Source organism: Bison bison, unplaced genomic scaffold (genome assembly GCF_000754665.1).
Source record: "Bison bison bison isolate TAMUID 2011002044 unplaced genomic scaffold, Bison_UMD1.0 scf7180017864211, whole genome shotgun sequence".
Classification (NCBI taxonomy): Eukaryota; Metazoa; Chordata; class Mammalia; order Artiodactyla; family Bovidae; genus Bison; species Bison bison.
This window is the reverse complement of record NW_011494783.1, coordinates 1093165-1118518: the sequence shown is the minus strand read 5'-3', so window position 1 is coordinate 1118518 and position 25354 is coordinate 1093165. Positions and strand designations below refer to the sequence as shown.

Here is a 25354-nt window from a genome sequence, read left to right as displayed (position 1 = left end):
CTCTGTGATGGCCTGGAGGGGTGGGATAGGGTCGGGGCAGCTAAAGAGGGAGGGGACATATGTATACTTACGGCTGACTCACATCAGTTGTATGGCAGAAGCCAACACAACATTGTTAAGCAATTATCTCCAATTAAAAACAAAAAACAGCAAACAGTGTTTCTCAGAGTCTCTTGGTAAGACGTATGAGAGTCAAATATTTAATAATAGGGTGGTTCTGGTTCAAGGTTTCTCATGAAGTTATAACAAAGCCTGGTTTTTCAGGCATCTCAGGGCTCCCTTGGGGCTACAGAAATTGTTTCCGCGATTATTGCTCTGGTTGTTGGTTTTACTGGCTGTTATTTCTCACTGGCTCTTGGTTGGAGGTGTCAGCTCCTTGCCAGTGGGCTGCTCACATCATGGCAGACAGCTTTCCAGGAAAAGAGGGGGGGCGGGGAAGAAAACATACATGCAAGAGAGCTTGCCAAAACAGAAATCATGGTCTTTTTTATAACCTGATTTCATCAGTGATATATCATCTTCCTGTCTCTTCTGCCAGATGTTGTTAGTCGTACAGATTAACCCTGGTAAGTATGTAAAAAGGCTGCACAAGGGCGTCAATATCAGTAGGCAAGGATCATCTGACTTAGTACTGATAAAGCTGGATTGTTAGGCAGTGAGAAAAATATTTTCATATCATCACAGTGCATTCTTAGTGTTTAATTAGTAATATGTAACCTGATGCCTCAGATGGTAAAGAATCTGCCTGCAATGCAGGAGACCCTGGATGGATCTCACGGTCTAGAAGATCCCCTGGAGAAGGGCATGGCACCCCACTCCAGTATTCTTGCCTGGAGAATTCCAGGGAGAGAGGAGCCTGGTGGGCTACAGTCCATGGGGTCGCAAACTTTTCACTTTTATGTAAGAAGAAAGAGGAAAACATAACCAGTAGCAAATTTTCTTTGATTAGATCTTTATATGCATAACCTTCTTCGAGTTAGGTTACATCCCAACCACTTAATCATTAGTCTTTATGTATATAACCCTTAAATTATTTATTCCTTTGGGTTTTGGACAAGCAAGGGGGCAAGCTCTCATCCACCGCTTAATTCCATATGGTCCACGGGATAAGAACTAGGATGTACAATTATGCCTCTTGTTAACATGCAGCAGTTTGAAAACTGCATTTTAGTGAAGCCATGGTGTACCACTGGATCCATGCCAAAGCATAATCTGAAATTTCAAATAAGTAGCAGTGTGACTTGTCACTGTCCATGTGTTTTTCCATGCTGATAGTTTTAATATTAAGCATATAGATATGATATGATTGCAGTTGACCAACTGATTGCCGTCCACTTCCCAAGGCATATGGTATGCCATTCTTAATTTATTCCATAAAGCCTCCTTTTCAGATAGCTGTGACATCTTTGTGTTTCCCCTTTTGCCCATTTGTCTTAGTTCTTCTCTGCCTGGTTCACTAATACGAACTCAGAATGAGGAATGTCTCTTACAGATTTTCCCCTTGATATTTTATTTTACTTTATATCTTTCACTTTCTGAGTCAGTCAGTGTTTCCTTGATTCAAGGCTAAAATCACCCACTTCAGTCTTTTTAATTATTCCATCAATCATGCCCTCATGTGTTTCAGTTTCCTGAGACCTTTTGAAGAAACTGTAATATCTCATGTAACTTCTGATATTCTTTCATTGTTGTATAGTCTTTGGGGTTTTTACTGGATATAGGAATGGGATTTTAAAGCATGCTTCCTTAAACTTAGAATGTTTAGGAACTAGTTGCAGTATTTAATGTCTTAAAGAGTCACAGAATAAATTGTTTTTCCATAAATGTAGATGTATAGGATAGAAGATAATAATAGGTTATAAATATAATGATAAAAATGTAAAATAGTTTAAAATGTAATAGACATTGAACTGTGTTATTTAGCTAAATTTTATGATGTGGAAGCTCAGGCTGAAAAAACTTAAAAGACTTTAGGAAAATGATAGAATTAGAGACAGCTTTTGGATGAGTGTCCTTTTTTTTTTTTTTTTTTATGAAAAGAATTTTGTGAAAACTAGGATTCAGTGCCTACCACTACTTTTCAACAGCTTACATATTTGGTCTGTTGGACAGGATTGTTGTTTCTTGCACAAGGTAATTAACATCCCCAGGAAAGAATGCCAGCAAAGCAATGATAGTCAGTGTGAGAATCGGATGCTTTCCCTTCACATTTCCATCATGGCAGTGTCTTTCACCCCCAATTTTGGGGTGGCAAGAGTAGAACTGCAATAGTTGGGCTACACAAAGAGTGACCAAACAAACCAATAGGTTATTAAATTATGTTGGTTTTGTCCTTTAGTTGCTAAGTCACGTCAGACTCTTTGCAGGCCCATGAACTTCAGCACACCAGGCTTCCCTGTCCTTCACAGCCTCCTAGAGTTTGTTCACGCTCATATTCATTGAGTCGGTGATGCCATCCAACCATGTTATCCTTGCCGTCCCCTTATCCTGCTCTCAGTCTTTCCCGGCATCAGGGTCTTTTCCAGTGAGCTGGCTCTTTGTATCAAGTGGCCAAAGTATTGGAGCTTTGGCTTTAGCATCAGTCCTTCTGATGAATATTTTGGACTGGTTTAGTCTCCTTGCTGCCCAAGGGAGTCTCAAGAGTCTTATCCAGCATCACAATTCAAAAGTATCAATTCTTTGCTGCTCAGACTTCTTTTGATCCAACTCTCATGTCTGTACATGACTTATGGAAAAACTGTAGCTTTGACTATATGGACCTTTCTCAGCAAAGTGCTGTCTCTACTTTTCAGTATGCTGTCTAGGTTTGTCATAACTTTTCTTCCAAGCAGCAAGTGTCTTTTATTTGATGGCCGCGGTCACCATCCACAGTGATTTTGGAGCCCAAGAAAATAAAATCTGTCACTGTTTCTACTTTTTCCCCATCTATTTGTCATGAAGTGATGGGACCATATGCCATGGTTTTCATTTTTTTAATTTTAAGTTTTGAATTTGAGTTTTAAGCCAGTTTTTTCAGTCTCCTCTTTCATCCTCATCAAGAGGCTCTTTAGTTCCTCTTCACTTTCAGCCATTAAAGTGGTATCATCTGCATATCTCTTGTTCAGTTGCTCAGTCATGTCCAACTCTTTGCAACCCCCTGGACTGCAGCATGCCAGGCTTCCCTGTCCTGTACCATTTCCCGGAGCTTGCTCAAACTCATGTCCATTGAGTTGGTGATGACCTCTGACCATCTCATCCTCTGTTGTCCCCTTCTCCTCCTTCCTTCAAATTTTCTCAGCATCAGGGTCTTTTCCGATGAGTTGGCTCTTTGCATCAGGTAGCCAAAATATTGAAGGTTCAGCTTCAACATCAGTCCTTCCAATGAATATTCAAGGTTGATTTCCTTTAGGATTGACTGGTTTGTTCTCTTTGCTGTCCATGGGACTGCTGGGAGATATTTTTTTTGCATATCTGAGGTTGTTGGTATTTCTCCCAACAATCTTGATTCCAACTTATAATTCATACAGCCTGGCATTTTTCATGATGTACTCCTTATATGCTAAATAAGCAGGTGACAGTGCACAGCCTTCCTCAGTGATCAGTGCAAAGAAATAGAGGAAAATAATAGAATGTGAAAGACTAGAGATCTCTTCAAAAATTAGAGACACCAAGGGAACATTTCATGCAAAGATGGGCTCAATAAAGGACAGAAATGGTAGGGACCTAACAGAAGCAGAAGATATTAAGAAGAGGTGGCAAGAATACACAGAAGAACTGTATAAAAAAGATCTTCATGACCCAGATAATCACAATGGTGTGATCACTCACCTAGAGCCAGGCATCCTGGAATGTGAAGTCAAGTGGACCTTAGGAAGCATCACTACGAACAAAGCTAGTGGCTGTGATGGAGTTCCAAATGAGCTATTTCAAATCCTAAAAGATTTGTGCACTCAATATGCCAGCAAATTTGGAAAACTCAGCAGTGACCACAGGACTGGAAAAGGTCAGTTTTCATTCCAATCTCAAAGGCAATGCCAAAGAATGCTCAAACTACTGCACAATTGCACTCATCTCACACACTAGCAAGGTAATGCTCAAAATTCTCTAAGCCAGGCTTCAACAGTACATGAACCGTGAACTCCCAGATATTCAAGCTGGATTGAGAAAAGGCAGAGGAACCGGAGATCAAATTACCAACATCCGCTGGATCATCGAAAAAGCAAAAGAGTTCCAGAACAACATGTACTTCTGCTTTCTTGACTACGCCAAAGCCTTTGACTGTGTGGCTCACAAAAAACTGTTGGAAATTCTGAAAGAGATGGGCATACCAGACCACCTGACCTGCCTCTTGAGAAATCTGTTTGCAGGTCAGGAAGCAACAGTTAGAACTAGACATGGACCAACAGACTGGTTCCAAATAGGAAAAGGAGTACATCAAGGCTGTATATTGTAACCCAGATTATTTAACTTCTATGCAGAGTACATCATGAGAAATTCTGGGCTAGATGAAGCACAAGCTGGAATCAAGATTGCTGGGAGAAATATCAATAACCTCAAGTATGCAGATGACACACCCTTATGGCAGAAAGCGAAGAAGAACTAAAGAGCCTTTTGATGAAAGTGAAAGAGGAGAGTGAAAAAGTTGGCTTAAAACTCAACATTCAGAAAACTAAGATCATGGCAACTGGTCCAATTTCTTCACCACAAATGGTTGGGGAAACAGTGTGAGACTTTATTTTTTGGGACCGCAAAATCACTGCAGATGGTGACTGCAGCCATGAAATTAAAAGACGCTTGCTCCTTGGAAGAAAAGCTATGACCAACCTAGATAGCATTTTAAAAAGCAGAGACATTACTTTGCCAGCAAAGGTCCGTCTAGTCAAAGCTATGGTTCTTCCAGTAGTCATGTATGGATGTGAGAGTTGAACTATAAAGAAAGCTGAGCGCCAAGTAATTAATGCTTTTGAACCGTGGTGTTGGAGAAGACTCTTGAGAGAGTCCCTTTGACTGCAGGCAGTTCCAACCAGTCCATCCTAAAGGAAATCAGTCATGAATATTCATTGGAAGGACTGATGCTGAAGCACCAATACTTCGGCCACCTGATGTGAAGAATTGACTTACTGGAAAAGACCCTGATGCTGGGAAAGATTGAAGGGGCGACAGAGGATGAGATTGTTGAATGACATCACCAACTCGATCAACATGAGTTTGAGTAAGCTCCATGAGTTGGTGATGGACAGGGAGGCCCTGCGTGCTACAGTCCACGGGGTTGCAAAGAGTCTGACGCGACTGAGCAGCTGAACTGATGAACTGAATGTTACACATGTGGAGGAGCTCTCGAAGTGCTTAAAGAATATGTTAATGTAAAGTGGTAGTATTTTGTTTTACTTTGCAAAATTGTTTACTTATGAGCTTTTGAATAACTATCCTTAGTAACATTGGTTTTAAAGGGATTTCTAATCATTTGTTTTCCATAAGTATATAATTTATGAACATTAATTTGCTTCATAATCAAAATCAATGATAACATTCTTTTGAGTTTGACAATGCCTTGGATTCAATTCTGTTTAAATTTAACAGAATCTGGACAGATGCTTTTAATCTTCAGTGAAAAACATCTGCATTGCTCTGCCTAATCCCACGTATCTTATTATTTTCGCCTTTAGCTATGTCTCTCACCCACTTCTGCCCAGCCAGATGTCAGCATATTTTAGACATGGTAATATTGGTGATCTTTCTGGCCCAGGGATCAAATCTTCTCTTGCGTTGCAGGCAGATTCTTTATCATCTGAGCCACCAGGGCAGTCCAAAATTAATTAATTTAGAGAAACAGCAAGCTGGACTAGGAGAAATTTAAAACATTAGCAAGTTTGACTCTTACGCCAGATGGAGAAAATTGTGTAAATATATAAAGCTCAATTCCATTTATTGATATACTTTTTTAAGTGGATAACTCACACACACACACACACACATATATATATCCCCTGAGTACAGTAGTTTCTTAGGCTTAAGCTTTAAAACTAATTAACATATGCTGAGCTATAAAGGCTTTGTTAAGGGAATTATAGACAGGCAGTTTCCACTGACAATTGAGTGACAGGTTCTTCACTTTATATTCTTACAACTGGCTGGCTTTTGCTTATTAGCATCTCAGGAAGGAAACGATGAGACAGGCAGGGGACTTTATGTTGAGTCTGTCTCAGGAATACACCTTCCTTCTTGTGCTTGCCTCAATTGTAGTCCTTTCAAATTGTCTTTATTTTTCAAAGCCTGTTTTGTTTTAATTTAACATGCTTAAGGCATTAAAAAGGGGAAGCCTATGCCCTTTAAATTTCTCTTTGTGATCCCCTGGACTGTAGCCCACCAGGCTCTTCTGTCCCTGGAATTCTCCAGGCCAGCATACTGCAGTGGGTTTTCACGCCCTCCTCCAAGGATCTTCCCGACCTAGGGATTGAACCCAGATCTCCTGCATTGCAGGCAGATTCTTTACTGTCTGAGCCACCAGGGAAGCTCTTTAAATTTCTAAGCCCTCTCCAGTGCCTCAGCCACGACTCCAGGGCCAGGCCAGCCTGCTGCTTCTCCTCTAACTCTGGGGTCTCTGTTACCATTTCTCTCTCTTCATTCATTTGGCTCATGGAACCCCCTTCTCATCAATTCTCCCACAGGTTCCCCATCTGTAGCTGTTACGTATTCCTGCCTTTGTTTTTTCCTTGCAGAACCTGATTGAAATAATTGTTGTCATAATTTTAATTTTTAATTTGTACCATAATTCCTCCTTATCCTATTAATATGTGATCTCCTGCAACCCGAATTCTGTCATTCATTCTGGGATACCAGCAATTAGTAGATTCTCTTGAAAGCTTGTATGACTCAGGTGTCTAATGCTGCCTTTAGATACTTGGTATAAAAAAGATTCACACGAAGTGCCACACAATACTTGGTATAAAAAAAGACTTCTGTGATCACAAGCACTTGTGAAATTTGACATTCTGTAGGTCCCTCTTGAAAATTCACCACGCACAGTATCATTTTAAGTAAGTCTGCCAAAATTTTAATTTTGTTTACCTTAGTAGTATATTTCTCAAGTGAGTTTGACTGTTGAGAAACTACCCTTTATCCATTAACAGTTAGGGTAGTATATTGGTTTCTGAAAGGCTGAAATACAGTTGGTTACTTATAAGTTTGTTGTGTTTCAGGTTTTCTCTACCTTTAAAGATTGGTGTGAGAAAGTCTCAGCAGAGCCTTTTTTTAAATGTGTTTATTTTTTTATTGAAGGGTAATTGCTTTACAAAATTTTGTTGTTTTCTGTCAAACCTCAACATGAATGAGCCATATGTATACATATACCCCCTCCCTTTTGAAACTCCCTCCCATCCCAACATAACCTTGAAAAGAGTACTAGGCAGTAATTACTTTGAAGTGTTTCCAGGATACCAGACACTTTTATATGTACTTACGTTTATAAATTCATATAATCCTTTCTTACTTTCATTTATAAATTCATGTAATTCTTTACAGTCTGAGCCTTCCCTGATGGCTCAAATGGTAAAGAATCTGCCTGCCTGGAGAAGGGAATGGCTACCCCCTCCAGTATTCTTGCCTGGAGAATCCCAAGGACAGAGGAGCCTGGTGCGCTGCAGTCATGGGGTCGCAAAGAGTTGGACTGAGCAACTAACACTTTACTAATCCTTACGTCACATTCTATTAGGTTGGAACTGTCACCTACATTTTACAGTTGAATATGGAAGCACAGAGAGGTTGAGCGATTCACCCAAGTTTACCAGGTCAGAAACGGTTTAACTAGGATCTAAGCAGGCATTCTGACCTCAGAATGCATGCACTTTTCTGGCCATTACACCATAACTCTCTGGATGAAAAGGAGTTTTCTCCAAGTAAAGTGAAAATGAGTTTCACAGGTTGCAGCTTCCTTTTGTGAGTATTCAGTTTCCCTTTTCTGTGTCTGCTGAGGTCTGAGTAATTGAGCACCCCCCCACCCCGATTCCTTCAGTGCTCCCGCACCCACATCCTTGCCTTTTTGGGGAGACTCGGAAGAGAGCCAGTGGAGACCAGTTCCATCCTTGGCATGTTTGTAGTGGGTGTGAAGGAACAGCACCCAGACAAGACCAGATCTCTGGGTCTGCATGCTTGTATGAACATTATAAAGTAGAAGCTTATTCAGGCCTCCTAAGGGAGGAAGGATCTGTAGCTCTTTGGCTTGAGGGTTCCCACAATGGGCTCCACAATCCATAATTGACTAGAGGACTCATGGGACTTGGTATATAGTCAGACTCACAGCTGTGATTTATTACAGAGAGAGGCTGGGAAGCAGAATCAGCTAAGGGGAAAGGCATTGGGGGAGAAATTCTGGAGAAAATGAGTCTCTAGTCAAAAGAGTCTTTTCCCAGTGGAGTCACAGAGGATGCACTTAATCAGATTGTAAGTGTGATGCATTGCCACCAGGGAAGCTCATTGGTGACTTAATGCCCAAAATTTTACTGGGGGCCAAACAAACAACAACCATAACAAAACAGGTTCTCGGTGTAAACCGTGTTGTTTGTACAAATGAGTCAGGCACAGTGAGCCACTGTTGGGGAAAGTTGTTTGTTTGTCAGTATGGGGAACTGTTTGCCATTCAGGTCCTCCAGGACCAGTCCAAAGGGCAGCCTTGCAAACAGGCTATAAAAAAGCATTCTTTGAGCCTGATGTGTTAAATCTTTTAGGCACCCTCTTCCACTGGGAACTCTTGACTCTGCTTTTAGCCAAGAAGCCATCATTTGAGACCCTGTGCTGTGTTAAAATGACATTTGACTTCTGTTAATAGAAGTGGTGCTTTTCTTGTTTGAAATGTTTAAAGTTTTTGTTCAATGCCATGTTGAAAGGAAAGGTTATTTTACAACACCTAGGGCAGTGAAGATTATAGCAGATTAGAGTGTCTCTCTGTGTTTGGGATTGAATGGAGAATTGTTGCAAGGTTAAATTACATTTATTCTTTTCTTTTGTATACCATGTAGAAAAACAGAAAGAGAACACTTGATTATTTTAGGCAATCTGTCACTTAAGAGTTTTTAAGAGTTTAATCATGTGACATTCTTGCTGAAGAAATTGTTTCTCATCAGTTGTCACTTGATAATTTCTACCTTGAAAAGTACAAATGTTTTTAGAAGTCTGGTAAATAAAACTGAAGTAGCAATCTACCATAGTATGCCTTATACAATAAAGAGGCAAGTGGGAAATAGTTACTTTGGTGATAACATCTCTACAGGGTAAAAAGCCAATTTTCATACCTGTATCAAGGAACATAGATCATTTAGATTCCAATTGGCTTTATGTAACTATTCTCCTTCTTAGCAAATTTGAGAACAAGTTTGGGCTAATTTTAGATCTCTATCTTTGATTATTCAGAGTATAAGTCATTTTGCATTATGCCTGCTGTTCTCTTAATCTGGCAGGCTATTTCTTATTACAGAGTTCTGGTCAATGCAGTTTAATAAAAGATTATGGAACCTCATTATTAAAAATGTAATATATTCAATTTTTTAAGACTCTTGAGTGTATCTCCCTAAATATTTTTGAATGTATCCTAACAAGATGGCATCACTGACTCAGTGGACATGAGTTTGAGAAAACTCTGGGAGATAGTGAAGGACAGGGAAGCCTGGCATGCTGCAGTTCATGGGGTCACAAAGAGTTGGACACGACTTAGGGACTGAAAAACGACATACAAAAAGAAAGGCTGCTTCAGTAGTGGAGAGGGGAAAATAGTGCGTGGGAGCTATAATTTTAAGACACCACAAAACTCATATTATATGATTGCTTTATTTTAAAAAATTACCAATATTCTAATTTGATGGGATAGTAAATTTCATGTTTTCAGAGCCAACTTGAAAGGTGATCTTGACATCTTCTTGCCCCCTCCTCTTTACCCTTGGTTGACACCTATTTCCCATCCCAAAAGTGTCCTTTTCTGTCATATTGTCCTTTAGCACCTTAGTCTTCAGTTGGGCAAACCACTTCCAGTACCCACCCTGCTTCACACTCCAGAATTATCTTTATTTTCCCTTCCACTCCAATGAAAGGCTTTTCCTTAATGATTTGTTCATAATTAAGAAGGAAGTATAGCAAGTAAATTAATTCACGGTAAGAAATTCATGATGAATTATCTTTCCTAGTATTACATTTTAAAAGAAGAAACTTTTTTTATCCTCATACACCAGTAGGAATATTCGTATTTTCAGCTTTCCTAGAAAACACTCTGGCAATCTATTAAGGGGTCATAAAAAAGATTCTTATAATTTTTTCCAGTAGTTTCATTTTTAGGATTCAAGTCTAAGAAAAATAATCAGAAATAAACACTTCTACACAGAGATATTGATCAGAAAGATGTTTAATAGCCAAAAAAGTGAATTATATCATAAATGATATAGTGACAATATAGTTATACATATAGTTGGAAATGCAGAAAAAAGGAAGGAAAAAGATAACCAAGCATTCATTGCCCATTTCAGATGTTTGTGGATACGCTGAGTCTTACTGGGCTACAATGGAAGCAGCGTGCAGTCAGGCAGGTTTCATGTCTGCCTGACAGTTAAAGACTTTTCAGGTAAAAACTGGAGAAAACCAATTAAATAAAGAGTCATGTAAATTGGGCTTCCCCAGTGGCTCAGACAGTAAAGAATCTGCCATGCAGGAGACCCAGGTTCAATCCTGGGGTAAGGAAGATCCCTTGGAGAAGGAAATGGCAACTCACTCCAGAATTCTTGCCTAGAGAGTCCCATGAACCAAGGAGCCTGGCGGGCTGGAGTCCATGGGGTTACAGAGAGTTGGGCACAACTGAGCGACTACACTTTTCACTTTTCATAAATTATAAAGGCATTTTTATGCTTAAACCTTCCAAAATACCCAAAGTTTATTGTAAACAGGGTTGAGTACAAAGCATGGTAGGTGAAGAGTATGGGCTGCTTTGATCACATACTCTATCCTTATCAGCTGTGTGACCTTGGACAAGTTGTTTAAACTCTCTGTACTCCAGTATTCTTGCCTGGAGAGTCCCTGTGGACAGAGGAGTCTGGCAGGCTACAGTCCATGGGGTCGCAAAGCGTGGGACTTGACTGAGCAACTAAGCACATACTTCAGTTTACATATCTTAAAATGTGATAATTACATTTACCTTATAAGGTTATCTTTGAGATTCAAGATCATAATTTATATAAAGTGACTCATATCTCAAATAACAAGATGAGTAATCAAATGTTACATTTTATTATTGACTTCAATGAGAAAGATAATTATCAATAGATCACAATTTTAATATTCCTATTTTAAGATAACTTTTGAGGTTCTCTGATTTTTAAGAGAATTAAGTTTTATATTGTTAGGGCTAAAAACATCTCAGTTTACTGAAAAGCATTTTAGACTGGGCATTGTGGCTCTACATCTTCAAAAGATCCTTTTTAGGTTAGAACAAATTCAGAATAGCTCTGATTTTGACACACTGAAATTTGTAATGTCAATCCAAGTCTTTTTCTTTCCAATTCTACTATAAAACAGAATCAATAAAAAAAAGGAATCAATAAAATGTATTATAAAAAAATAATCCATTTTGAAAAAGTGGTGTATTCATAAAACAAACTATTTATTATAATTCTTACTTAAATTTCTATTTGTAGAGTGAGAAAAATTACCCAAGAAAAATGCATAATATGAGATTGGAGCTACTTGCTGGCTTATAAAATAATAATTTGTATCCTAAAAAATATATATCCTAAAACATATATATTATATATTTATATATGCTATGCTATGCCATGCTATGCTAAGTCACTTCAGTCGTGTGTGACTCTGCGCAACCCCATAGACGGCAGCCCACCAGGCTCCCCTGTCCCTGGGATTCTCCAGGCAAGAACACTGGAGTGGGTTGCCATTTCCTTCTCCAGTGCATGAAAGTGAAAAGTGAAAGTGAAGTCGTTCAGTCATGTCCAACTCCTAGTGACCCCATGGACTGCAGTCTACCAGGCTCCTCCGTCCATGGGATTTTTCAGGCAAGAGTACTAGAGTGAGGTGCCATTGCCTTCTCTGATATATATATATATATATATATATATATATAAAAGGCAATAAGGCAACTGAGAAAAATTAAAAATAGTAGTAGTTGAATTTTATGGAAATTTTGGAAAATTCCTGTGTATCTTAATGTAAAATACACATATGTAATGGAAACTAATATTGGAAACTGTTTATTAGAATGTTATATACTTTAATTGGCCAAGTCTGATATCTTGAATATCTTCATAAAGCCCAGTTCTTATGACTCCAGGAAATTGAAACTTATTTTGTATTACCAATAATTACAAATAAATATGAGCACATTTCTACTCTTTTCTTGTCTGCAGGATCATGATAGTTTTTCATCTTTACTTTTATATTTTTCCTCTTCTAGATATTAATATGTTATTGTAAGACCCAGAACACAGTGAAAACATCTTTCGTTGGCCAAAGACCTATGTATATGTTCCATGTCTCCTTTCTAGGTGTCAAAAGTTTCCCTGAGAGGACTCCTGGAGCTGTTTCTACTTCTAGTGAATTTATTCTCATTCTGTGATAATATTAGGATCATTTAAACTAGTCAACATTCTAACAATCTGTGGATGACTAATAAATGCCTTGGTTAGAGTTTCTAGACGTTTGTAGTTAATTTAGATACAGTCTGAATTTTTCAGTGCTGATAATCTGTCTCTGCGTCCTGACTTAAGCTTCTCTGCGTGTCCATCTTAAGTTGCTGAAGTAAGATTTTATTCACGCCTAGGTCTTATAGTTCAAGTAGCTTTTTTCTTAATATTCTGTGAAGCCAACTTTAGAGATATCATAAGATCTGGGCTTCGTTAGGGATATCGTAAGAACTGGGGATAGTGGTAAAAGATTCTGCCTGCAATTCAGGAGACGCAAGAGTTGCAGGTTAGAGCCCTGGTTTGGGAAGATCCCCTGGAGGAGGAAATGGCAACTCACTCCAGTATTCTTGCCTGGAAAATCCCATGGACAGTGGAGCCTTGTGGGCTATAGCTCGTGGGGTTGCAAAAAGTTGTAGGTGACTGAGCAGCTAAGCATGTGTGAAGACCTTGGAGAAGGCAGTGGCACTCCACTCCATTACTCTTGCCTGGAAAATCCCATGGATGGAGGAGCCTGGTAGCCTGCAGCCCATGGGGTTGCTAGAGTCGGACAGGACTGAGGGACTTCACTTTCACTTTTCACTTTCATGCACTGGAGAGGGAAATGGCAACCCACTCCAGTGTTCTTGCCTGGAGAATCCCAGGGATGGGGGAGCCTGGTGGGCTGCCGTCTATGGGGTCGCACAGAGTCAGACACGACTGAAGTGACTTAGCAGCAGCAGCAGTGAAGACCTTGGTCTTTCAGTTATCTAGAAATTTGTTCCCATGTCGTGGGAGTAAAGAAATAGGGCTTCTAAATGTGACCTGCTGATAATTACTACCTTGCTGTCCAGTTTTTTAGTCAAATTAAACTTCTTTTTATTGTCTTAATCTACAGACTATTATAGTGGGACTACATAGGTGATGTCTTGGATTCTCTTTATAAGGTTTCCTGTGGATCTGTGTTGATTCTGGGATGATAACAGTGAAAGCAGATGATGATCTGTTAGTCATCTCTTGTATTGCTGTTTCTGTTTGCCTTTTTAATTTTGTTTCCCTTTGTTGGAGTGATTATTTCTCTGGTCAGTACTTAAAAAAGGAAGATAATTAATCATTGCCATATTTGGCAGTAAAATAAGATGCCACTCTCTCCTACCACATTTGCCAACAGACCTTTTCATTCCTCAAGAATTTTATTTATTGAACACTTAACTATATAGCACACTGGTGCCAGGCACTGGGAACAGTAATAAAAATATAAGGCCTGCCTTCCAGAAAGTGTCAATATAGTGTTTTTTGGTTTGTTGACAATCTAATATCCTGTTCTCTGATCATATTCCTGTATGCTCTGGCATATTCTTGTGTCTTTTTTTTTTTTTTTAGGGGTGTTAGCCTGAGAGAAGTCAACTTTATATCCTTGCTTGGACATTATAGTAAATTTCAATGTTCTTTTAGGGTCGGGAAAGTATTTATCGATGATCTTGTAAAAATGACATATGCATCTTTTAGAACATAATATATTTTTGAATGATGAGAAACTAATTTTTTCATTGGTCACTACACTGTAGGATAGTCATAAATGAATGAAGCACAGCTTGAGCCCGACACCTTTCAAGAGACCTTGAAGTTAAAGGAGAACCTTTAAATCTACTGAGAATGGTTTTTGGAATAATTTAAGAGCCAGTATGGGTGTTTTGTATCCTTGAGAACTCTTTGAATGGCACCTTTATATACTAGATTATATTTAACTTTCCCTTACTCAGCTGTTTGTCAGAGACCTCACCTGGCTTTATTCCTGAATTAAGAAGTCCACAGTCTCATCGTGCTCTGGTTATACACGCCTTTGCTTCTGTAAGACGCTGGAGGAGACGGTGTCATTCCCAAAACACTGTTTCTCGGACCATCTCAGTTCACTAGTGCCAGCAAGCTGGCACGTGCGTGGTGTTTTATAATAGATTTCAGTGCTTTCACTAGGTAAGACATCTGCTGTAGAGGAGGCAAAGAGCTTAGAGATTCACGTCATTGTGTCCAAAAGATAATCCAAGAGGCGCATTTACACAGGCACCTCTCTTCCTCCTTCTTTTTACGTGGGGAAAAAAGGTGTTGTAAAGGAATTTTATAGGACAGCTAACTTGATTTTACTTAAAATGTAGTTCATCAGTTCATCATTAGCCGGTATTTTTCTATTCATGTAAGTCAACTTAGAAAGTAGAGAAACTCAACGCTTATCAGAAGTAGTTTCATTTTTGTTTCAAGTCATTTCACTGTGAGTATATTTTATAATACTCATGCCCATGTCCTTATGTTAATCTTAAATGTTATCATAGCAGTGAGTTTTAAAGACCATTAATGTAGTATTAGCTGTACCTTTTTTGGGTAGAATGATTGTCATAATCAGATCATTATTTTAGTAGTCTAACATCATTGCTGAGAGGTCCTGTTATGTGAAATAAGAAAGATAATGATAATGATTTTAATGATCAAGGTATAACACAGGCATCATAGGATACGTGTGATGCTTTCTCTGCTTTTATAGCTCTTGATCTTGTTCCTCGGTCGACATCATTACTAACTTCTACCTTTTATCTTATTTAACACAGGGCTGTGAAATTATTTCAACTCCTGATCAAGACCATACTGATTTTACCAAGTGCCTTGAAGTGCTCCAAAAGAAGATAGAAGAAAAAGACCTACAGGTAAGATCGATGCCTATTTGGTGTTTATGAATCTTAAACCAAGGATGTGAAAAATCCTATTTTTACTCACCTGAAATCATTATTTGCTTTTGTGCTGATTATCTGGATTCCCTTGTCAGGTTTCTTCAGTATATGAATAAATCTGTACTTAGTTGCCAAAACATTAACATGTACACTTGAATCAGAGGTCACAGATTCTGGAACCTTCCAGTGAGTGGTAGGTCCCTAAATGTGTGAAGTGGACCTTGTGTATAGCAGTCAAAACTGACAGCTCATTCTCAGCCTAACGGAAGTAGCTGCTCTCCATCCCAAGTTGTTTTCACCCTGCACAGCTGTGTATGTATGTGTGTGTGTTTATATGGTATGTAGGCAAGACCAACAAATATGGCCTGGATTTGGCCATCCTTGCAAATTCTTATTTAAACAAATAAAATATTATTTACCTGTTTTAAAAATGAGAGGAATGTCTGTTACTTTGCATGCATGGACTCTTTAAGGTATTCAGTAGTGATTTTCACCTAGCATCCAAGTGTATAATCATATAATTACATCGTTTAGCTAATTCACACATTTGTAATTTTTAATATTTTACAGTATTTTTGACAGTTGAAATGATATGTAAACTTTTTATAGCCTTTATCCAGTGAAGATCCACAAAATTACACCTGAAGCTTTGAAAGACAATTGACTTATTTTCCTGGGAAGGACAGGGAGATAAACTGAGATACATGATCAATGTGTCGTTTTATTAAAAAACCTTTCTTTTTTTTTTTTTGGTGGCGTGTGGGACCTTAGTTCCTGGACTAGGGAACAGACTCATGCCCTTTGCAGTAGATGCACAGAGTCTTAACTGGACTGCCAGAGAAGCCCCCAACAAGTCATTTTAAAGGAAGAATACAAGGACGGCATCTCTATACACTGGATGGTTTTCAGAGTGCAGCAGGATAGTGTTTCAGCCTTTTCGCAATAATTTGAGTGGGAAAGGATCAATTCAGACCCAGCGCAGGCAGATTTCACGTCTCCTTCCTTCCTGTCTTGGCTCTGGGTAGCTCTTGCCTTCAGTCTGGTCTCCCTGACTGTCTGCAGTGGCTGCTTGTAGCAGTTTCTTTATGCCTTCACATCAGAGGGATTGAGGGGTAGGGGTGTCACTTGCCACCGTCATTAGACCTCAGTCCTGAAATCTCTCCATGAACCTATACATGGTTTCAGCACAGGATAATGAAAGTTACCTGATTATCTGGGACTGGAGTAGGGAGTGGGGTCAACCCCCGAGTCTCATACAGTCTAACCCCACGGCTGGTACACAGTGGCGGGACAGCCTTGGTGGTGGAGAGGCACCCCTAATAAAAACTTGCTCCTTTGCAGAAGTTCTGGGAGATTTAGTCTAAGGTATATTTACTAAGCTGAAGGAGTCAATCCTTTTCTCCCTTTGAAGGGGAAAGCCTTTTGTAACCATTGTTAGTTGACAAGTAGCTCACTCTACAAACTCACCACAAGTAATTGAGTGAACATTTCTCATCTCTGTGGTGGCTTGAGCTGTACCAAATGTGCCACTTGCAGCAGCCAATTGCTGTAAGTATCTGTTTGTTTAAGGAAAAGGGGAAACAGCCTACTTAGAGTTAGCAGCTTCATCCAGACATCGCTGATGTGGAATTTCTTCGAAGAAAGTTCTAAATCTTCACAATAGTTTCGGTTTTCCTAGTGCTCCCACTGGAAGCTGGGAAGGCAGTGATGTGAATGTCGTTTATTGTGTCTAATTGATAGTATCTATATACAGTATTCAGTCACTGAATCACGAAACAAACCATCGTGTCTCAAACTCAACAACCAAAATCTAGAGAGAGCCTCAGGCTGGGAGGAGAGAGTAGAGTAATCAGGTGTTCTGATCTGTGAAACAAACTGAGCAAAATGTTGGCTGAGCCATTGGAGGCCCAGAGCAAGAGGACCTTTTGGAGGACTCCTGCGTTGAGCAGAAAGGACCACACCCTCCCTCTCCCCTGTACTTAGGCTGGAGGCTGCCAGGGAAGCATGTGGCCCAGAGGCAGGCTGTGGTGTGTCACAAAGGGATTGCTGCTGGGCGAGGAGAGTCAGCTGCCCTCCTTACAGCTCAGTAGTGAGGTCTTTGTGGGGAGGATGGGAACAGGGCACCTCCGTGGCTGGCATGCTTTGGGTCCAGGGCATTCCCCATCCTCATGAGCCCCTCTTTCTCCTTGTTCCTAAAAGAGTCTAGATTCCCCCTTCTCCTTTGCCTTAAGATGTTTCTGTATATGTTGCTCCCTCCCACTAGAATGTCTTGAATACATTTTTATTTTCTTGCCAAAGCCATGATGGAGTCCTGACATCCTCACGGAGGACTTTTCAGAAATATTCATTGATTTATTTGCCTGCCCCGGGTCTTAGTTGTGGCATGTGGAATCTTTGTGACTTGCGGGGTTTTGGCTGTGGCATGTGAGCTCTCAGCTGAGGCATGTGGAATCTAGTTCCCTGATCAGGGATGGAGCCTGGGCCCCTTGCTTTGGGAGCACAGAGTCTTAGCCATTGGACCACCAGGGAAGTCCCTCCAGGGCGTTCCCCCAGCATTGCTCTGGGTTACGCTCCGCTGCTCTACATTGCCATGCTTCCCTCTTTTCTCTGTTAAGATACTCTGAACACTTTTGATAATTGTGTTAATTATTTCTGTTTGCTAAGGCCTTTCTTCCCAGCTTGACTATGTAGCCCATGAAGCTGAGATCAGGTCTGTTTTGTTCATGATCAAATGGCAGCACTTTGCATATGAGGTGCTCAGGGAACTCACAGGAGAGCAGGAGATGATGCATTTAGGGGAGAGGCTTTTTAGAGAAGACTAAGACATAAGAAAGAAATAGGAGTTAGATGGCAAAGGGGAGAAGATAGTGGCCAAGTATGGCAGTATACAGAAAAGGTGGCTAGCACTCCAGTGAGGCAACAGTGTGTGTTTTGAAGAATTTTAAGACAGAGAACGGTGTGATGACTTTGTTGTTAGAAACATGGTTAGGTCAACTGAACGCATAACTCACAGTGAAAACCATACAAAGTAGCTGCTGTTCAGACTGAAAAAGATGTTTGTGTTAAATCTGAGGACTCTCTGTGGGCTTCCATCTGAGTTTATGTTTTACCTGGGAGTGACAACACAGTCTTTGATTTAATATAATAGTAGGAGAAAAGCAAGATTAGAAACATTAGAAAGGAAAATCATAAAAGATTTCCCTCCACACATTCTCCTACCCTCAAGTGAGAGCACCATGAGGGCTTTTACAGATTTCTTCCTAAAATAACACGTGAACTATATCAGAAAATCCTTTATTCTTCCCCAGTTAATAAATCTTAGAAAATTATCAAACTTTTCTGGTTTTCCACTTATTAAATTATAAATATGAATGTGTAATCCAAATGTCTATATTTGGTGAGATCGTATTAGCATATATGTTAAAATACCAACTATAGTATAAATGAATTAAAGTAGTATTTAATATGTTGAGAGCCATACTATATAACATTTTAGAAGTTTGTAGAATTTGGATTAGGATCTGTCCTTACCCTTAAGGAGTTTACTATCTAGAACATGAGGTTAATTATAAAAAAAGATTTCCCTAAATTTCCTTATTTCTTATTTATTTACCTATTTAAAACCTGCTCCTCCTGAACTTTTATTCCTTTGTGAAAGGGTTCTGTGATACATGTGGCTTTTTAATGCTTTGCTTTTATTAGCCACATTGTTTATCTGTGGCTGAGTCATGAATAATACATTATCAGGATGCTGTCTGATATGACTGAATCTTCAAAGAGCAAATATATTTTTTGATGCTGTGATACACATTTGAGATCTAAACCCTGGAATACAAGGGAAAACATTAAAAGCTATTGCTCCAAGTTTTGAAAAATGTAAGACATACATTGTTTAGGGTAAAGCAGGAAGATATCTAAATGATAAGGCCCTAAGAATAATACTTCTCCCAAAATGTAGGTTGGGATATTTCCTAGAATTACATGGCAATAGAATCAGTTACTTTAGTTTCTGTTATTTTAAAGAGACTTTGTATTGGACACAATTTAGGCAGAAAACTTGATGTTAATTTCAAACTGTATAGATTTCAACTCATACCAGTTTAAAACCTCAATGCCTTTTAACCCTTTATACTATGTTATTTTTTTTTCCGATAGCCATTTATTATTTTTTTTAATTTTATTTTATTTTTAACTTTACAAATTGTATTAGTTTTGCCAAATATCAAATGAATCCGCCACAGGTATACCTGTGTTCCCCATCCTGAACCCTCCTCCCTCCTCCCTCCTCATACCATCCCTCTGGGTCGTCCCAGTGCACTAGCCCCAAGCATCCAGTATCGTGCATCGAACCTGGACTGGCAACTCGTTTCATACATGATATTTTACATGTTTCAATGCCGTTCTCCCAAATCTTCTCACCCTCTCCCTCTCCCATAGAGTCCATAAGACTGTTCTATACATCAGTGTCTCTTTTGCTGTCTCGTACACAGGGTTATCGTTACCATCTTTCTAAATTCCATATATATGCGTTAGTATACTGTATTGGTGTTTTTCCTTCTGGCTTACTTCACTCTGTATAATAGGCTCCAGTTTCATCCACCTCATTAGAACTGATTCAAATGTATTCTTTTTAATGGCTGAGTAATACTCCATTGTGTATATGTACCACAGCTTTCTTATCCATTCATCTGCTGATGGACATCTAGGTTGCTTCCATGTCCTGGCTATTATAAATAGTGCTGCGATGAACATTGGGGTACACGTGTCTCTTTCCCTTCTGGTTTCCTCAGTGTGTATGCCCAGCAGTGGGATTGCTGGATCATAAGGCAGTTCTATTTCCAGTTTTTTAAGGAATCTCCACACTGTTCTCCATAGTGGCTGTACTAGTTTGCATTCCCACCAACAGTGTAAGAGCGTTCCCTTTTCTCCACACCCTCTCCAGCATTTATTGCTTGTAGACTTCTGGATTGCAGCCACTCTGACTGGTGTGAAATGGTACCTCATAGTGGTTTTGATTTGCATTTCTCTGATAATGAGTGATGTTGAGCATCTTTTCATGTGTTTGTTAGCCATCTGTATGTCTTCTTTAGAGAAATGTCTATTTACCTCTTTGGCCCATTTTTTGATTGGGTCATTTATTTTTCTGGAATTGAGCTGTAGGAGTTGCTTGTATATTTTTGAGATTAGTTGTTTGTCAGTTGCTTCATTTGCTATTATTTTCTCCCATTCTGAAGGCTGCCTTTTCACCTTGCTAATAGTTTCCTTTGATGTGCAGAATCTTTTAAGTTTAATTAGGTCCCATTTGTTTATTTTTGCTTTTATTTCCAATATTCTGGGAGGTGGGTCATAGAGGATCCTGCTGTGATGTATGTCAGAGAGTGTTTTGCCTATGTTCTCCTCTAGGAGTTTTATAGTTTCTGGTCTTATGTTGAGATCTTTAATCCATTTTGAGTTTATTTTTGTGTATGGTGTTAGAAAGTGTTCTAGTTTCATTCTTTTACAAGTGGTTGACCAGATTTCCCAGCACCACTTGTTAAAGAGATTGTCTTTAATCCATTGTCTCTTCTTGCCTCCTTTGTCAAAGATAAGGTGTCCATATGTGCGTGGATTTATCTCTGGGCTTTCTATTTTGTTCCATTGATATACTATGTTATTTTTATAAACAGTTTTTTAAATTAAATGATATAAGATGCTGAATAAATCAAGTATTACATAGTGAAAGTGAAGTCATTCAGTCGTGTCTGACTCTTTGTGACCCCATGGACTGTAGCCTACCAGGCTCCTCTGTCCATGGAATTTTCCAGGTAAGAGTATTGGAGTGGGTTGCCATTTCCTTCTCCAGGGGATCTTCCTGACCCAGGGATCGAACCTGGATCTCCTGCATTGCAAGAAGACGCTTTACCATTTGAGCCACCAGGGAAGCCCTAAGTATTACATAAATAAGAGCAAATGCCTGAATTTTATATACACAGAGACTAGTATTAGTGACTAACTTAAATATCCATAAAAACTGTGGAGATAATCATGAACCAAAGAGGACAGAGTAGAAAGACCCTGAGCTTACTTCCTCTCTGGGGCACATCAAAATATACAACTCTTTACAGAGCAACTATCAGTGACAAGCACTGAAGCCTACCAGAAAAGATCTATAGAAAGAAAACATAACAAGACAGGTAGGAGGGGCGGAGTCTGGTATGTCAAAACTCATACCCCCAGGTGGGCGACCTGTAAACAGGAGATTAATTACAGTTAATAGAGGTTTTCCCCAGAGAGCAAGGGTTGTGAACCCAGCATCAGGCTCCCCATCATGGGGGTCCTGTGTCTGGAAGATGAGCCCCCAGGATTTGTGGCTTCAAAGGCCAATGGGGCTTACTTTTCAGAGACCAAGAGGGCTGTGGGGAGATAATCTATTTTTAAAGGGATCCAGGAGAGAACTAGTCATTTGAAAGGTGCCTGAATCACACCTGCTGATATTGGAGAGTTTTAAACTATTTTTATCCGCTAAATGTCAGTATTGGACATGATTATTTTGTAATGGACTAATTTTTTTTTAATATTCATATGAAATAACTGTTGCTGCTTATCAGATTTAAGACTAACTATATCTGATTGGCTAACTTATTATATCTGAATGGTTCAGATGGTAAAGAATCCGCCTGCAATGCAGGAGACCTCGTTCCTTGCTAGGTTGGGAAGATACCCTGGAGAATGGAATGGCAACCTGGAGAATTCCATGGACATAGGAGACTGGTCCATTTTTTCCCATCACTTCATGGCAAATAGATGGCAAAACAATGGAAACAGTGACAGACTTTATTTTGAGGGGGTGCCAAAATCACTGCAGATGATGACTGCAGCCATGAAATTAAAAGATGCTTGCTCCTTAGAAGAAAAGCTATGACCAACCTAGATAGCATATTAAAAATCAGAGACATTACTTAGCCAACAAAAGTCTATCTAGTCAAAGCTATGGTTTTTCCTGTAGTCATGTATGGATGTGAGAATTGGACTATAAAGAAAGCTAAGCACTGAAGAATTGATGCTTTTGAACTGTGGTGTTGGATAAGACTCTTGAGAGTCCCCTGGACTGCAAGGAGATCCAAGTGTCCATCCTAAAGGAAATCAGTCCTGAATATTCATTGGAAGGACTGATGTTGAAGATGAAATTCCAGTTCTTTGGCTACCTGATGCGAAGAACTGACTCACTGGAAAAGACCCTGGTGCTGGGAAAGATTGAAGGCAGGAAGAGAAGGTGACCACAAAGGATTAGATAGTTGGATGACATCACCGACTCAATGGACCTGAGTTTAAGCAAGCTCCGGGAGTTGGTGATGGACAGGGAGGCCTGGCATGCTGCAGTCCATGGGGTCTCAAAGAGTCATACGTGACTGAGTAACTAAGCTGATCTGAGGAGACTGGTGGCCTGCAGTCCATGGGGTCTCAAAGAATTGGACTCAACTGAGCGATTGACTCTTTCTATCTGATTGGACTAATTACTTTTTCAATATGATAAGATATGTACAGGAAGATAGTTGTATGATAGTCCTCTGAGAAGTATTTTCCAAGGTACTGTGATGTTTTCAGTAAAGTCCACTCTAATGAGCTGATATCTTTGTCAAGATTTCAGTCTTATCTGGAGCAAAACAATAAATCTGTTGTGTGTGTAAATATCTTCTAGAGAGGAATAAATACTGTGTTTACATTAGAGAAATCTAGTCAATGCCACCTTAAAGTATCATAGTAAATATCATCATTGATAATTCAGGGCAGAGTAGATAAGAGAGACCTGAAAGCTAAACGCAGTGGGGTGAAATGTGAATAAAGTCCAGAGTATCGTTAATCGTGGTGCCCAGTGTCAGTTTTAGTTGTGACAGATGTGGCGTGTTTGTATAAGATGTTAGCACATCATTGACCAGGAGACTTTTGCAGAAACTAATACCTGTGGCTAGCGATTTGTTATGTGAGTGTATACTAAAATACCTCAAGTTGAAAAAGGTATTTTAATATGTGTCTGGTCAGTGAGTTAACATCAGTGGGAACTGGTGATTGGTATTGCTGCCTGAACTATCTTCACGACTTTTTCCCAAGTCTCAAATTATTTTGAAGTAAAATGTTTATTCAAAACATATTTCAGTGTCTTCAAGATGCTATAACCGGAGAATGGTGTTATCTTCCTATGCCATGTCTTTTAGTAAAATAGAACAGAAAGGCATGAAGTTCAATCAAAATAACTTTCTGTGGACTCTTTCAACTTTAAAGTGTTTCCTCAGAAAGTTTCAAGTCATGTCTGCTGCCCGTTTAGGCAGTTATTGGACATGAAAACCATGCCTGCTTGAAAATCTTAGCTAGAAATTGGTGTTTTTAAACTACGTGACAACCCAGATCCTCTCAACCATTGCTGTTTTCCCAAGAGACCAGAGTACGTTAAGACTCAATCAAAGATGTGATTTTATCAGGATTGACTCCCTAAGGAGTAACCCTGTTTGTCCCTGTGTTCCCTCCCGACCCATCAGAGTCCCGTGGTCTTCATCACCACCTGCGTTTTCTCCCCGGCTCTTCTTATATTGATATTCTGTCACACCTGCCTTTTACTTCTATCTTGTTTCCCTGGGCTTCAGTTATCATTCTGTGCCATTAACGCTCTAACTTATGTCTCTAATCCTGAACTTCAAAGCCCTATTTCTAACCACTAACTGGAAGGCCAGAGGAACTTCATTTCAGTGTAAACCAAAATTCATCATCTTTCTCACAAAATCTCATTTTCTCTTTCTTTATTTTCTGTCTCATTCAATGGCACTGCCATCCATCCACCTGGCAGAAACCTGAGAGTAACCTTATATTTTACTATCCTTTTACCATCCCTCAATGGCTAGTTGCAGTTGCTATAATCCTGCAGATATCTCCTGTGCCCACTTTATTCCTTCCGGTCTTACTGCTGCTGTCTTAGTTCAGACCTTTATCATTTCTTACCTGGCTTATTTGACTAGTCTTCCTGTTTGCCCCATTCACTCCATTCCCTTACTAAAATTTATAGCCTCTATTTTAAATGGATATCTGCTTTAAATCTTTTCTCCTAGTTACTTATTCAGTAAATACTTGTTCAGTGAATAAATTTATTTCCAGTAACATTAAGGCAGATTCCAAAGGACACTCTGGCAAACCTTAGCTGGCATGTATCCTCTGAAAGAATCTTTTCAGTAACAGTTCCTACTAATTCTTCTATGACACGTGTCCAGATTCTTTACACTGCTTGTTATCTGTACCAGTTTTAAGTATTAAATATGTTTATTATGAAAAGTATTGGCCTCCAACACATTGTAATTAAAGGTTATCTTTGATGCTTGGGGTAGGCTGACTTTCTTTCCACTGCATGACTGGTTCTTTAAGACTCAACTCTCTCATCTGTAAAGTCAGAATAATAATCTGCACATACCAGGGAGTTATGAGGCAAAGCACTTACTGCAATGTCAGCCACATATAAAGCCCTTCATAAAAATATAACAACAGTAGTGGTAGTATTAAAGTCATGTATTGTTGTGCACCTTACTTAGCTCTTGAGATCTTTTATCACTTCAGTTCAGTCGCTCAGTCATGTCCGACTCTTTGCTTTTGTAATATTTTATATAATAGGGTATATTTTATGTAATATATTTATATTTATCAGTTCAGTTCAGTTCAGTCGCTCAGTCGTGTCCGACTCTCTGCGACCCCATAAATCGCAGCACGCCAGCCCTCCCTGTCCATCACCAACTCCCGGAATTCACCCAGACTCATGTCCATCGAGTCACTGATGCCATCCAGCCATCTCATCCTCTGTCGTCCCCTTCTCCTCCTGTCCCCAATCCCTCCCAGCATCAGGGTCTTTTCCAATGAGTCAACTCTTCGCATAAGGTGGCCAAAGTACTGGAGTTTCAGCTTTAGCATCAGTCCTTCCAAAGAAATCCCAGGGCTGATCTCCTTCAGAACAGACTGGTTGGATCTCCTTGCAGTCCAAGGGACTCTCAAGAGTCT

General features: G+C 39.5%; 1 protein-coding gene across 3 annotated transcripts in view; it reads left to right on the top strand.

Moving 5' to 3' along the window:
- Window positions 1-25354, top strand: part of TPK1 (thiamin pyrophosphokinase 1) — a 395885-nt gene that overhangs the window by 179672 nt on the left and 190859 nt on the right. For all 3 annotated transcript variants that reach the window (XM_010844870.1, XM_010844867.1, XM_010844869.1), the window contains one exon: window positions 15224-15319. In XM_010844870.1, coding sequence (XP_010843172.1) covers window positions 15224-15319 — 96 coding nt within the window. The remainder of the gene's footprint in view (window positions 1-15223; window positions 15320-25354) is intronic.